We start from the raw sequence: 14,625 nt of genomic DNA on the forward strand, positions 1-14,625 counted from the left end.
ACAACTGCACAACAGAATCCATATTAGTTCACTATATCTCTGTCTGGATCTCCCCTAGCAAATGGAAATATAATAGTGTCTGCTACAGCTAGTGTTCTACCTTGCTCTTATTTCTCTGACCTTGACTTTGGCATAGGCAGGTACACACACACACACACACACACACACACACACACACACACACACACACACACACACACACACACACACACACACACACACACACACACACACACACACACACGGTGCAGTTTTCTCCTTGTTGGACTGTAGGGTTGAATGGCGGGAACCCAGTTACTGAGATTTACTGCCCAAAACCACTTCATTTTCAAGGAATAAATAACTGCGAGAAAACGCTCAACTGTAATAAAATATTATAATAAATGATTTATATGAACATGATGTGAAATGGAACTGCTAAATTATGTGATGTCTAAATCTGCATTCTCTACGGCCTTCTCTCTGGTCACTGTATGATCAACGCTCAAGACCGACAGCCCATCTCAGTATGTACACCTATTATCTCATCATTTATTGTGACAGTTACACTTACATTTGCTGCAGCATAGCCTGTGCTACAGTAATATAAAGGCCGAATGCACGTCTAATTTACACATCTCCATCTGTCTTTCTGGGGTCACATTATTTGTTTATTGTCATGATATATATTATTTGTTTAAATTGCAGCTACAGAGTTTGAAACACTGCCAAATCGTTGCTTTAAATCAGGGCATAAACGAGCACTCTCCCAGCAGTCTCTCTCTCCATCAATTCCATTCAAATTGCATCCAAAATAGATAATCCTGTTCAAGATGGATATATAGGCATATACTGTACAGTGGTTTCGGAAAGTATTCAGACCCCTTGACTTTATGCACATTTTGTTACATTACAGCCTTATTCTAAAATTGATTCAATTGTTTTTTTCTTCATCAATCTACACACAATATCCCATAATGACAATGCAAAAACAGGTTTTTACACATTTTTGCAAATGTATTAAAAATCAAAAACTGAAATATCACATTTACATAAGTATTCAGACCCTTTACTCAGTACATTGTTGAAGCACGTTTGGCAGTGATTACAGCCTTAACATTTTGGGGGTATGACGCTACAGGCTTGACACACCTGTATTTGGCAATCATCTTTCCCTCGATTCCGACTAGCCTCCCAGTAGACTCCAATCAAGTTGTAGAAATATCTCAAGGATGATCAATAAATGTCTTTAATGTAGGGCTCATCAAATGTATTTAATCAGGCTCAGGAATCAGGTTTGAATTCTTTATGAAAGCTCTAATCAAATCCAGACATAAACCTATTTAAATGCATTATATTGATTAGAATGATATTTCCGGTATTGGCGGGAAATATTGGGTTTACCCGGGATAAAAGTGATTTATTGTCTGGATGGAACATTTGTAAAATACCAGGAAGATATTCAACCTTATTTAACAGACAGTGCTCTCACTGTGGTAGACAGTGGAGACAGGTTGACAGCCTGGAGTTAGAGAGGACCAGACACTATGGCAGGTGGGCCCATCACACACCATCACAGCTTGTCTCATTCCATTAAGGAAGAAACAAGGACTGGGACACACACACACACACACACACGCACACACACACACACACACACACACACACACACACACACACACACACACACACACACACACACACACACACACACACACACACACACACACACACACACACACACACACACACACACACACACAGTTTGTTTGTATATGTGTGATGGGTGGGAGAGATGTAATGTCGATAACTATCAAGGCTTAGAGATCTTTATCACACCCTCTTGGCCGCCATATCTCTTCTCCTCAGCAGATGGCGTGATTGAGGAAATGGATGGATGGAGGGAGGGAATGGATTTCTCCTGTCTTTCCTTGGCCGAAGATAATCACAAACCTCAGCCTGGAGCAAAGCTCTTTTTCAGTTTAATTTTAAGGTTACTCGAATCCCTGGCTGTGACCCCAGTCTCCAAGGGTGTCTCGGGGGAGTGGGATATGCAAAAATCACATTTCCATTTCACACCACACACTGTACTTGCAGTGAAAATGTACAAATATAAGCACATCCTAGTTAACCTTTGATACATATACAGTTGAAGTCTGAAGTTTACATACACTTAGGCCGGAGTCACTAAAATTATTTTTTCAACCACTCCACAAATGTCTTATTAAAACAAACTATAGTTTTGGCAAGTCAGTTAGGACATCTACTTTGTGCATGACACAAGTCATTTTTCCAACTATTGTTTATAATTCACTGTATCACAATTCCAGTGGGTCAGAAGTTTACATACACCAAGTTGACCGTGCCTTTACAGCTTGGAAAATTTCAGAAAATGTTGTCATGGCTTTAGAAGCTTCTGATATGCTAATTGACATAATTTGAGTCAATTGGAGTTGTACCTGTGAATGTATTTCAAGGCCTACCTTCTTGACATCATGGAAAAATCAAAATAAATCAACCAAGACCTCAGAAAAAAATGGTAGACCTCCACAAGTCAGGTTCATCCTTGGGAGCAATTTCCAAACGCCTGAAGGTACCACGTTCATCTGTACAAACAATAGTACGCAAGTATAAACATCATGGGACCACGCAACCGTCATAACTCTCAGGAAGGAGACGTGTTCTGTGTCCTAGAGATGAACGTACTTTGTTGCGAAATGTGCAAATCAATCCCAGAACAACAGCAAAGGACCTTGTGAAGATGCTGGATGAAACAGGTACAAAAGTATCCATATCCACAGTAAAAACGAGTCCTATATCGCCATAACCTGAAAGGCCGCTCAGCAAGGAGGAAGCCACTTCTCCAAAACCGCCAAAAAAAGCCAGACTATGGTTTGCAACTGCACATGGGGACAAAGATTGTACCTTTGGAGAAATTTCCTCTGGTCTGATGAAACAAAAATCAAACTGTTTGGCCATAATGACCATCGTTATGTTTGGAGGGAAAAGGGGGAGGCTTGCAAGCCAAAGAACACCATCCCAACCCGTGAAGCACGGGGGTGGCAGAATCATGTTGTGTGGGGTGCTTTGCTGCACGAGGGACTGGTGTACTTCACAAAATAGATGGCATCATGAGGTGGGAAATTATGTGGATATATTGAAGCCATCAGTCAGGAAGTTAAAGCTTGGTTGCAAATGGGTCTTCCAAATGGACAATGACCCCAAGCATACTTCCAAAGTTGTGGCAAAATGGCATAAGGACAACAAAGTCAAGGTATTGGAGTGGCTATCACAAAGCCCTGACCTCAGTCCTATAGAACATTTGTGGGCAGAACTTTAAAAGCGTGTGAGAGCAAGGAGGCCTACAAACCTGACTCAGTTACACCAGCCCTGTCAGGAGGAATGGGCCAAAATTCACCCAACTTATTGTGGGATGCTTGTGGAAGGCTACCCGTGTCACGATTGTCGTATTGAGGAGACCAAAGCGCAGCGTGGTGTGAATGCATGATTTAATGAAAGACGAAAAGAACACGAAGTACACTAAAACAAACAAACTAACTAACAAGACGAACGTGACCGCTAAAGAAACTCTGTGCTAACATGCAACATCACATAGACAATAACCCACGAACCACAATACAAAACAGGTTACCTAAATATGGTTCCCAATCAGATACAACGACAAACACCTGCCACTGATTGAGAACCATATCAGGCCAAAACACATAGAAATAGACAAACTAGACATACAACATAGAATGCCCACTCATATCACACCCTGACCAAACAAAACATAGAAACAAACAACGCAAATAATGGTCAGAGTGTAACAGTACCCCCCCTAAGGTGCGGACTCCGGCCGCAAAACCTAAACCTATAGGGGAGGGTCTGGGTGGGCATCTGGCCACGGTGGCGGCTCTGGCGCGGGACGTGGACCCCACTCCACCAAAGTCATTGCCCTCTTCAAGGGCCTCTTTAGAGTGACGACCCTCGCCTCCGACCTAGAGTCTAAGACCCTAATTAAAAGCCCCACTGGACTGCGGAGCGCCTCTGGACTGAGGGACAGCTCTAGACTGAGGGGCAGCTCCGGACTGAGGGGCAGCTCCGGACTGAGGGGCAGCTCCGGACTAAGGGGCAGGTCCGGACTAAGGGGCAGCTCCGGACTAAGGGGCAGCTCCGGACTAAGGGGCAGCTCCGGACTGATTGACGGCTCTGGCAGCTCCTGGCTGGTTGACGGCTCTGGCAGTTCCTGGCTGGTTGACGGCTCTGGCAGCTCCTGGCTGGATGACGGCTCTGGCAGCTCCTGGCTGGCTGACGGCTCTGGCAGCTCTTGGCTGGCTGACGGCTTTGGCAGCTCCTGGCTGGCTGATGGCTCTGGCAGCTCCTGGCTGACTGGCGGCTCTGGCAGCTGCTGGCTGACTGGCGGCTCTGGCAGCTCCTGGCTGACTGGCGGCTTTGGCGGCTCCTGGCTGACTGGCGGCTCTGGCGGCTCCTGGCTGACTGATGGCTCTGGCAGCTCCTGGCTGACTGACGGCTCAGGACAGACTGGCGGCTCTGACGGCTCAGGACAGACTGGCGGCTCTGACGGCTCAGGACAGACTGGCGGCTCTGACGGCTCAGGACAGACTGGCGGCTCTGACAGATCCGGACAGACTGGCGGCTCTAGCAGCTCAGGACATACTGGCGGCTCTGACAGATCCGGACAGACTGGCGGCTCTAGCAGCTCAGGACATACTGGCGGCTCTGACAGCTCAGGACAGACTGGCGGCTCTGGCGGCTAAGGACAGACGGGAGACTCTGGCGGCTAAGGACAGACGGGAGACTCTGGCGGCTAAGGACAGACGGGAGACTCTGGCAGTGCTGGACAGGCGGGAGCACCTGTAGGGATGAGACGGAGAGACAGCCTGGTGCGTGGAGGTGGCACCGGATAGACCGGACCGTGAAGGCGCACTGGAGATCTTGAGAGCAGGGCTGGCACCATCCGCCCTGGCTGGATCCTCACCCTAGCCCGGCAGATGCGGGGAGCTGGGATGTAGCGCACCAGCCTGTTCACAGTATTAGACATCCATCATGTGTGAGGTCTTCGCCAGATGACGTGGAAACGTAAATGTAACATTGAACACTTTGATGAACGTCTAATTCTGACGTGGGACTGTGAGAGCTTGTTGTACAACCGCACATGCATACACACACACATAAGTGACACCCTCCTCACACCTCCTCCTATCTGTCCCCTGGGTAGGACTAGGGCACTCATCACAGGAGGAGTCAACCCTGCTGTCAGATTGTCACCTCCAGTTGTCACCAGGGAGTGACATAGTGTGACATAGTGGTCCAGGGTGGGGACAGTGGTGACAGGGTGACAGACATCTAGCTTGGCCTCAGATGATCCAAGCTATTGATCTGGACCTACAGTAGATACACAGCATGTCTTTCGTGACGGATGACTTCCAGGACATTGACCAGTGGTAGGCAGCCTTTCCATCAACATCTGAATAATTCTTATTGGTAATATGTAATCACTTTTTTGTTCCTTCCACAGATCATGCTGAAGATCTGAGGATCTATCTCATCCACATGACTGAGGTAAGCAATGTGTGTGTGTGTGTCTCAGAGGGGCCATGCACTCCAGTGGAAATCACATTACAGGACAGACATAAGGATTGGCTCGGAGTTCTAATGAGAATGGACCCCTTTCTCTCCCTCTCTCTCGCTCCTGTTTATTCTCCCCCTCTTTCTCTCTCACTGAGCATCCTTCCAAACCAAAGCACTTATGTCATTACTTTCAGACACGATACTGATCACAAACATAAAGACTACTGACACTATACATTATGCTACTAATACAAAACGTCTCTCTCTCTCTCTCTCTCTCTCTCTCTTCCTCCTCCTCCTCCTCCTCCTCCTCCTCCTCCTCTCCAACTTTTCCATCTCCGTCCTCTTGTTTTGAAAGTTTTGAAAAATTGAACTCCTCCGTAAAACCTTGTTTTCTCTGTAGTGACCAACTGTGAATAATACATCTGGCATCATCACCCCATTGCCCCGTTCTCCTTTTAAATGTGCTCTGTAACCTAATTTACAAGCATATTAATCTATAACAGCTCACGGCTTTATGTAAAAACCGTCCAGACAAGGTAGCACTGTTTGGTATCTGCCCACTGGCAATGGTAAGAAGAAGGGAAAAAACTCTAATATTCAGCCATGTCTAATTAAGATGGTTATAAATAGCAACTGTTACGCAAGTGAGGAGGGAGGAGCCGCCCATGGCTGGTGTGAGGAGTGAGAATGGTGCTTTTTGTAGACTGTAGTGTAGACACAGACAGACAGACCTTGTGGGTTAGGCCTTGTGATGGGATGTCTACTCCACCCTCTCCAGCCATTATCAAAGGAAGTAAATGTGTGTGTGTCTGTGTGTCTGTGAATGTGTGTGTGAGGCCATGTGTATCTCAAACACGCACAGAGACAAAACAGCATCACAAAATACATAATTCATAAAGCCTCAGTATCCCGTCAAACCTAATCCTGCACACACACACACACACACACACACACACACACACACACACACACACACACACACACACACACACACACACACGTGCACATTCATCCATCATACCTAATTCAACTGTCATCACTTTCCTCTTGTTCATTTTCTGCCTGAAGGAACCAAGCATGCCAACTAAAACACTGCATGTACTTACAGGTCAAATCAAATCCAATTTATTTATATAGCCCTTCTTACATCAGCTGATATATCAAAGTGCTGTACAGAAACCCAGCCTAAAACCCCAAACAGCAAGCAATGCAGGTGTAGAAGCACGGTGGCTAGGAAAAACTCCCTAGAAAGGCCTAAACCTAGGAAGAAACCTAGAGAGGAACCAGGCTATGAGGGGTGGCCAGTCCTCTGATGGCTGTGCCGGGTGGAGATTATAACAGAACAAAGAGTTTCAGTTGAGTTTGAGTGCTGAGTTGAGTATGTATAGCACTCATACACACGCTGGGACTAAATAGTGTTGATAACCCCCTCTCATGGTTGATCCCCTACTTGATGCAGAGTGACTTGCCCCTAGGCCAGCCCCAGATACAGACCCTATATATAGACTATGGCTGGTCATTGCATTGGGAACTATTTAGCTTTGGCTGTAAATCTGTGAAAGTTGATTAGAGGAATGTCCTCAGGTCAGAGAGAGGGGGAGAGAGGGAAGGGAGACAGGGAGAGAGGGAAGGGAGATGGGGAGAGAGGGAAGGAAGAGGGTGAGTGAGGGAAGGGATAGGAGAGAGAGGGAAGGGAGAGGGGGTGATAGGGAAGGAAGAAGGGGAGAGAGGGAAGGAGGAAGGGGAGAGAGGGAAGGGAGAGGGAAGGGCGAGGGGGAGAAAGTGAAGTGAGAGGGGGAGAGGGAATGAAGAGGGAGAGAGAGGGAAGGGAGAGGGGGAGAGGGAATGAAGAGGTGGGAGAGGGAAGGGAGAGGGAAGGGAGGGAAGGGAGGAGGGGAGAGGGAAGAGGGAAGAGAGAGAGGGAAGGGAGAGGGTAGAGAGGGAAGAAGAGGGGGAGTGAGGGAAGGGAGAGGAGGAGAGGGGTAGAGAGGGAAGGAAGAAGGGGAGAGAGGGAAGGAGCAAGGGGAGAGAGGGAAGGAAGATGGAAGGGAGAGGGAAGGATGAGGGGGAGAAAGTGAAGGGAGAGGGAAGGATGAGGGGGAGAAAGTGAAGGGAGAGGGGGAGAGGGAAGGAAGGGGGAGGGGGGGAAGGGAGAAGGAAGAGAGGGAAGGGAGGGAAGGAAGGAGGGGAGAGGGAAGAGAGAGAGGGAAGGGAGAAGAGACGGAGAGGGAAGGAAGAGGGTAGAGAGGGAAGAAGAGGGGGAGAGAGGGAAGGGAGAGGGAAGGGAGAGGAGGAGGGGGGAAGAGAGGGAAGGGAGAGGGCGAGAGAGGGAAGGGAGAGGGCGAGAGAGGGAAGGGAGAGAAGGAGAGAGGGATGGGAGAGGGAAGGGAGAGGGGGAGAGGGAGAGAGGGAAGTGAGAGGGAAGGAAGAAGGGGAGAGAGGGAAGGAAGAAGGGGAGAGAGGGAAGGAAGAGGGGGAGAAAGTGAAGGAAGAGAGGGAGAGAGGGAACGGAGGGAAGGAAGAAGGGGAGAGAGGGAAGGAAGAGGGGGAGAGAGGGAAGGAACAGGGGGAGAAAGTGAAGGAAGAGGAGGAGAGAGGGAATGGAGGGAAGGGAGGAGGGGAGAGAGGGAAGGAAGAAGGGGAGAGAGGGAAGGAAGAGGGAAGGGAGAGGGAAGGAACAGGGGGAGAAAGTGAAGGAAGAGGGGGAGAGTGGGAACTGAGGGAAGGGAGGAGGGGAGAGAGGGAAGAGAGGGAAGGGAGAGGGAAGGGCGAGGGAAGGGAGAGGGAAGGATGAGGGGGAGAAAGTGAAGGGAGAGGGGGAGAGGGAAGGAAGGGGGAGAGGGGGAAGGGAGAAGGAAGAGAGGGAAGGGAGGGAAGGAAGGAGGGGAGAGGGAAGAGAGAGAGGGAAGGGAGAAGAGACGGAGAGGGAAGGAAGAGGGTAGAGAGGGAAGAAGAGGGGGAGAGAGGGAAGGGAGAGGGAAGGGAGAGGAGGAGGGGGGAAGAGAGGGAAGGGAGAGGGCGAGAGAGGGAAGGGAGAGGGCGAGAGAGGGAAGGGAGAGAAGGAGAGAGGGATGGGAGAGGGAAGGGAGAGGGGGAGAGGGAGAGAGGGAAGTGAGAGGGAAGGAAGAAGGGGAGAGAGGGAAGGAAGAAGGGGAGAGAGGGAAGGAAGAGGTGGAGAAAGTGAAGGAAGAGGGGGAGAGAGGGAACGGAGGGAAGGAAGAAGGGGAGAGAGGGAAGGAAGAGGGGGAGAGAGGGAAGGAACAGGGGGAGAAAGTGAAGGAAGAGGAGGAGAGAGGGAACGGAGGGAAGGGAGGAGGGGAGAGAGGGAAGGAAGAAGGGGAGAGAGGGAAGGAAGAAGGAAGGGAGAGGGAAGGAACAGGGGGAGAAAGTGAAGGAAGAGGGGGAGAGAGGGAACGGAGGGAAGGGAGGAGGGGAGAGAGGGAAGAGAGGGAAGGGAGAGGGAAGGGCGAGGGAAGGGAGAGGAGGAGAGAGGGAAGGGAGAGGGGGAGAGAGGGAAGGGAGAGGGCGAGAGAGGGAAGGGAGAGGAGGAGAGAGGGATGGGAGAGGGAAGGGAGAGGGGGAGAGAGGGAGAGAGGGAAGTGAGATGGAAGGAAGAGGGGGAGAGAGGGAAGGGGGAGAGGGAAGGCTGATCTATAGGCATTGACCACTGGGACGTGTGACTTGATCACTGTTTTCCTGATTGAGTGCTCTGTCATGTGAGGAAATGAAGAGTGGGGAGATGACTGTGACCCTCCCTCTGGAGTGTGTGTGTGTGTGTGTGTGTGTGTGTGTGTGTGTGTGTGTGTGTGTGTGTGTGTGTGTGTGTGTGTGTGTGTGTGTGTGTGTGTGTGTGTGTAGCCAGGTCACCTGTGATACAAGAGTGAGTGCTTTTTACCTTTCAGTTTTTCTAGGGCATTGCGGATGGTGATGTAGGACGGGATGGTGGAGGTGGATGGGTGTAAGCATCTGCCTCTGATTCCAAAGGTTGCAAGTTCGATAGAAAGTTGTTTAACCGTTACCATAACCGTTCGCAGTTAATGCCTAACCTTAAGAATTTGGGATTAACGCCTGAACATAACCCTAACATTAACCATTTGGAGTTAATGCCTAAACTTAACCTTAAACACTTCAAAATGTGATGTTTGAAAAACATGGATGAACGTCTAATTTTGACTTGAGACTGGTTGGTTTGCCCTTTCTAACGGCTGTATTACAGTGTATGGGTGTGTGTGGGTGTGTGTGTGTGTGTGTGTGTGTGTGTGTGTGTTTGAGTGGGTTTTTCTGAATATGTGTGCATGAAAGAATGTGAGTAGTGTAATGTAATATAGTCTAATTAGATTGTTCCTCTCTGGCCTCTGTGCTGTGCGGTAATGGTAGCGTGAGTCTTATCTGCAGCCCCTGGTCAGGGTCACAGAGTGTATGTGTGTGTTTTAGCAGGATGTAATGTGATTCATCGTCTCCCTGCTCGGCTGAAATGACAGTGTGATCTCTCCACAGCCCTGAGAAATGGACACACACACACACACACACACACACACACACACACACACACACACACACACACACACAGACACAGACACAGACACAGACACAGACACACACACACACACACACACACAGAGACATACACACACAGACATACACACACACACACTCTCCACTCCACTAATATACTGTACCGACACACTGATTACCAGCAGGCAGGTCAAACTTATGTTTCTCCTTCTTCTCTTCCGTTCATAACATAACATGCGAGTGCAGAGCATTAGGGCTCTAATCATGTCCAGTCTATCTTCCTGGGGCTCTATCATATTCACACACATGTGTTCGCATCCAGAGGTGAATATTTCCTCTCCAAAAGAGGGATAGAGTACTTCAAAAGGTCTGAGAAAATAAAAATGCTCTGTCTACTTTCTCACACACTTCTCAAAGCAGAGTGTATTATCTGGAGGCCAGGGTGAAAAGGTGGAGAGGTTTTGGTTTCTGTTTTCTGTGCTTAATGACAGTACAGTATGACAGTACAGTATGACAGTACAGTAGCATACAGTGTTTGGACATAATTCACTGCCTGATTCTTTATCCCCTCATATGGTATTATTTTATTCCTTATCCACGTTTAAACAATTCAATGAACTTTGGATGATTGTGTTGAGGAGACCATTGGAGGAGAATGATAGCTCAATGTATGATCATATTGGTTGCAGTTGAGGGATTCAGCTCGTTATTGTTAGTGTGTGTGTGTGTGTGTGTGTAATCAAAGAGGATGAAATCTAAAATCAAACTCTAGCCATATTACATAATCAGCTGTATATATTACTTTGCCTCTCCACGTACCTATACTATCTACAGTATGTAGCCGTGTGTGTGTGTGTGTGTGTGTGTGTGTGTGTGTGTGTGTGTGTGTGTGTGTGTGTGTGTGTGTGTGTGTGCGTGTGTGTGCGTGTGTGTGTGTGCGTGTGTGTGCGTGTGTGTGTGTGTGTGTGTGTGTGTGTGTGTGTGTGTGTGTGTGTGGTCCCTGGTTCAGTAACATAGCTAGAGTTTGACAGTAAATGTCATCCTCTTTGAAAACAAACACACACACACGTACGCATACAACATTTACTTCCTTTGATAATGGCTGGAGAGAGTGGAGCAGACATCCCATCACAAGACCTGACCCACAATATCTCAAATCAAACTCTAGCCATATTACATAATCAGCTTAATACATTACTATGCCTCTCCACTTACCTATACTATCTACAGTGTGTGTGTGTGTGTGTGTGTGTGTGTGTGTGTGTGTGTGTGTGTGTGTGTGTGTGTGTGTGTGTGTGTGTGTGTGGTCCCTGGTTCAGTAACATAGCTAGAGTTTGACAGTAGATTTCATCCTCTTTGAAAACAAACACACACACGTACGCATACAACATTTACTTCCTTTGATAATGGCTGGAGAGAGTGGAGCAGACATCCCATCGCAAGACCTGACCCACAATATCTCAAATCAAACTCTAGCCATATTACATAATCAGCTTAATACATTACTATGCCTCTCCACTTACCTAAACTATCCACAGTGGCAACAAAAAGTATGTGAACCCTTTGGAAATACCTGGATTTCTTCATAAATTGGTCGTAAAATTTGATCTGATCTTCATCTAGGTCACAACAATAGACAAGCACAGTCTGCTTAAACTAATAACACACAAACAATTATACGTTTTCATGTCTTTATTGAACACACCGTGTAAACATTCACAGTGCAGCGTGGGAAAAGGTATGTGAACCTTTGGATTTAATAACTGGTTGACCCTCCTTTGGCAGCAATAACCTCAACCAAACTTTTTCTGTAGTTGCGGATCAGACCCGCACAACGGTCAGGAGGATTTTTGGACCATTCCTCTTTACAAAACTGTTTCACTTCGGCAATATTCTTTGGGATGTCTGGTGTGAACTGCTCTCTTGAGGTCATGCCACAGCATCTCAATCGGGTTGAGGTCAGGACTCTGACTGGGCCACTTCAGAAGGCGTATTTCCTTCTGTTGAAGCCATTCTGTTGTTGATTTACTTCTGTGTTTTGGGTCGTTGTCCTGTTGCATCACCCAACTTCTGTTGAGCTTCAATTGACAGACAGATGCAAAATGTCTTGATAAACTTGGGTATTCATTTTTCCATCGATGATAGCAAGCTGTCCAGGCCCCGAGGCAGCAAAGCAGCCCCAAACCATGATGGTCCCTCCACTATACTTTACATTTGGGATGAGGTTTTGTTGTTGGAGTGCTGTGCCTTTTTTTCTCCACACTTAGGGTTGTGTTCCTTCCAATCTGTCCACAGAATATTTTGCCAGTAGTGCTGTGGAACATTCAGGTGCACTTTTGCAAACTTCAGATGTACAGCATTTTTATTTGGACAGCAGTGGCTTCTTGCTTGGTGTCATCCCATTAACATCATTCTTGTTTAGTGTTTAACGCATCATAGCCTCGTCAACAGAGATGTTAGCATGTTCCAGAGATTTCTGTAAATCTTTAGCTGACACTCTAGGATTCTTCTTAACCTCATTGAGCATTCTGCGCTGTGCTCTTGCGGTCATCTTTGCAGGATGGCCAGTCCTAGGGAGAATAGCAACAGTGCTGAACTTTCTCCATTTATAGGCAATTTGTCTTACTGTGGACTGATGAACATCAAGGCTTTTAGAGATACTTTTGTAACCCTTTCCAGGTTTATGCAAGTCAACCATTCTTAATCTTGGGTTTTCTGTGAACTCTTTTGTTCGAGGCATGGTTCACATCAGGCAATGCTTCTTGTGAATAGCAAACTCAAATTCTGTGATAGTTTTTTATAGGGCAAGGCAGCTCTAACCAACATCTCCAAAATGTTTCTCATTGATTGGACTCCAAGTTAGCTGACTCCTGATTCCAATTAGCTTTTGGAGAAGTCATTAGCCTAGGGGTTCACATACTTTTTCCAACCTACACTGTGAATGTCTAAATTATGATTGTGTGTTTTTATGTGTGTGTGTGTGTGTGTGTGTGTGTGTGCAAGGAATGGGAAGGAGCACATGCATGCGCTCGTTCACACACACACACACACACACACACACACACACACACACACACACACACTCCTCTGCACTGTTTTCCGAATCCAAGCACACACACCACGCTACATATTATGCGTACATACACATAACTATACACAGTTTACTTTGAGTCACACAGTATGCTACGCAAACTCCTAAACCCTACAAAGTACACCACTGAGCAGAGCATTGATACACACCATTCTCATATAATGTGGTGGAATGGTAAGCTAATTTGAAGATTTATATGTTGTTTGTGAATACTCTTGTCGTAAGTCTGTTAGCTAGTATTGTCTGTGTGGGATGGGTTAAGCAATGATTTCTTTGTTATTTTCCCGTATGAATTGCTGTCATGTACATTTTGAGAGCAAATTTGTATTCGTTTGCAGAAGAGGTAGAGGTCTTAGATTGCATTGGCTGAGTACTTTGATTCTGCTGGAGAGAGCTGAATAAGTCCAGCAGCTATTTGTTGGCATTGACAATGTTATCTCAGACACTGCTACAGTACCTCTTCTCACGGTCTTATCCTCTACCACAAAAACTGGCAACTGGCGGCCCTTTTGAAGGCCCTTATATTATTTCCCACCTCCCCTCAACAAAATAATAAACCAGCATGTCTGTCAGGAACTCTGTCGGGGTCTCAACTTAATGCTGAGAGTTATAATAGTAGAATACACAAGGTGCAAGTTAAAAATGTGGTTGTGCATCCGCAGTTTTTCTCTTCTTATATCAGTCACTGATAGTCACTCAATTAGCCATGTCAGCTAACATTTTTTAGATTTGTAAGTAAGTTTAGCGGCCAGCTATCTAAACTTGTTATCATGGTCATATTACTGACCTCGGGGGCCCAGTTGATTTTGTTAGTCAGTCTCACTCAGATGTCATATTAAAAATGGCAAACATTCCGCTCTACCCTGTGGCAAAATGAGTAGAATTGCATGAAATGAGTTATTAAATGGCAAACTTTTCTCTCTGCACCATGGCAAAATGTGTAGAATTTTATTAAATTGGATATGGTTACACAGACCCGTGAACAACTGTGGCCTGATGAGTTCAGAATTTCTGGGTGGCTTCCACCCCCATCAATGTTGCCCATCCCTGCTCTACCACTTTCTCCTCATCCTCTTACTCAGTGAGGCTGAGTGTATGACCTCTCCATCCCCTCTACTGAGTCCAGGTCCCCTCAGACCCCCATGTCCTTCTCTCTCTGATCTAGAGGACATCCTATTTTAGCAGCCGCTCCAAAAGGAACCAATCTAACCCAGATTCACATAGGAGACTGGAAATGTGTGTGTTTGTGTGTGTGTGTGTTTGGAAAGCGTCAAGTGTGTGTGAGCGAGAGAAAGCGAGGGAAAGCAAGAAGGTGTTAGAGTTGAAGGGATACGAGACGATACGAGATTAAGAGAAGCTCTGACAAAATTTACTAGGCTGAAATATCCTCCCTTGACCTTGTGCGTTGTGGTTCTCAACCGGGTCACCATGGGTAACCTAGC

The 14,625-nt window shown here is 47.0% G+C and overlaps 1 protein-coding gene across 3 annotated transcripts in view; it reads left to right on the forward strand.

Annotated features, from left to right (window-relative positions):
- The window catches only part of LOC139408641 (regulator of G-protein signaling 3-like), a 206,015-nt gene that overhangs the window by 81,009 nt on the left and 110,381 nt on the right, over window positions 1-14,625 (forward strand). For all 3 annotated transcript variants that reach the window (XM_071152789.1, XM_071152791.1, XM_071152790.1), the window contains one exon: window positions 5,522-5,565. In XM_071152789.1, the coding sequence (XP_071008890.1) occupies window positions 5,522-5,565 (44 nt within the window). The remainder of the gene's footprint in view (window positions 1-5,521; window positions 5,566-14,625) is intronic.

The sequence above is a fragment of the Oncorhynchus clarkii genome, chromosome 5 (genome assembly GCF_045791955.1).
Source record: "Oncorhynchus clarkii lewisi isolate Uvic-CL-2024 chromosome 5, UVic_Ocla_1.0, whole genome shotgun sequence".
NCBI lineage: Eukaryota > Metazoa > Chordata > Actinopteri > Salmoniformes > Salmonidae > Oncorhynchus > Oncorhynchus clarkii.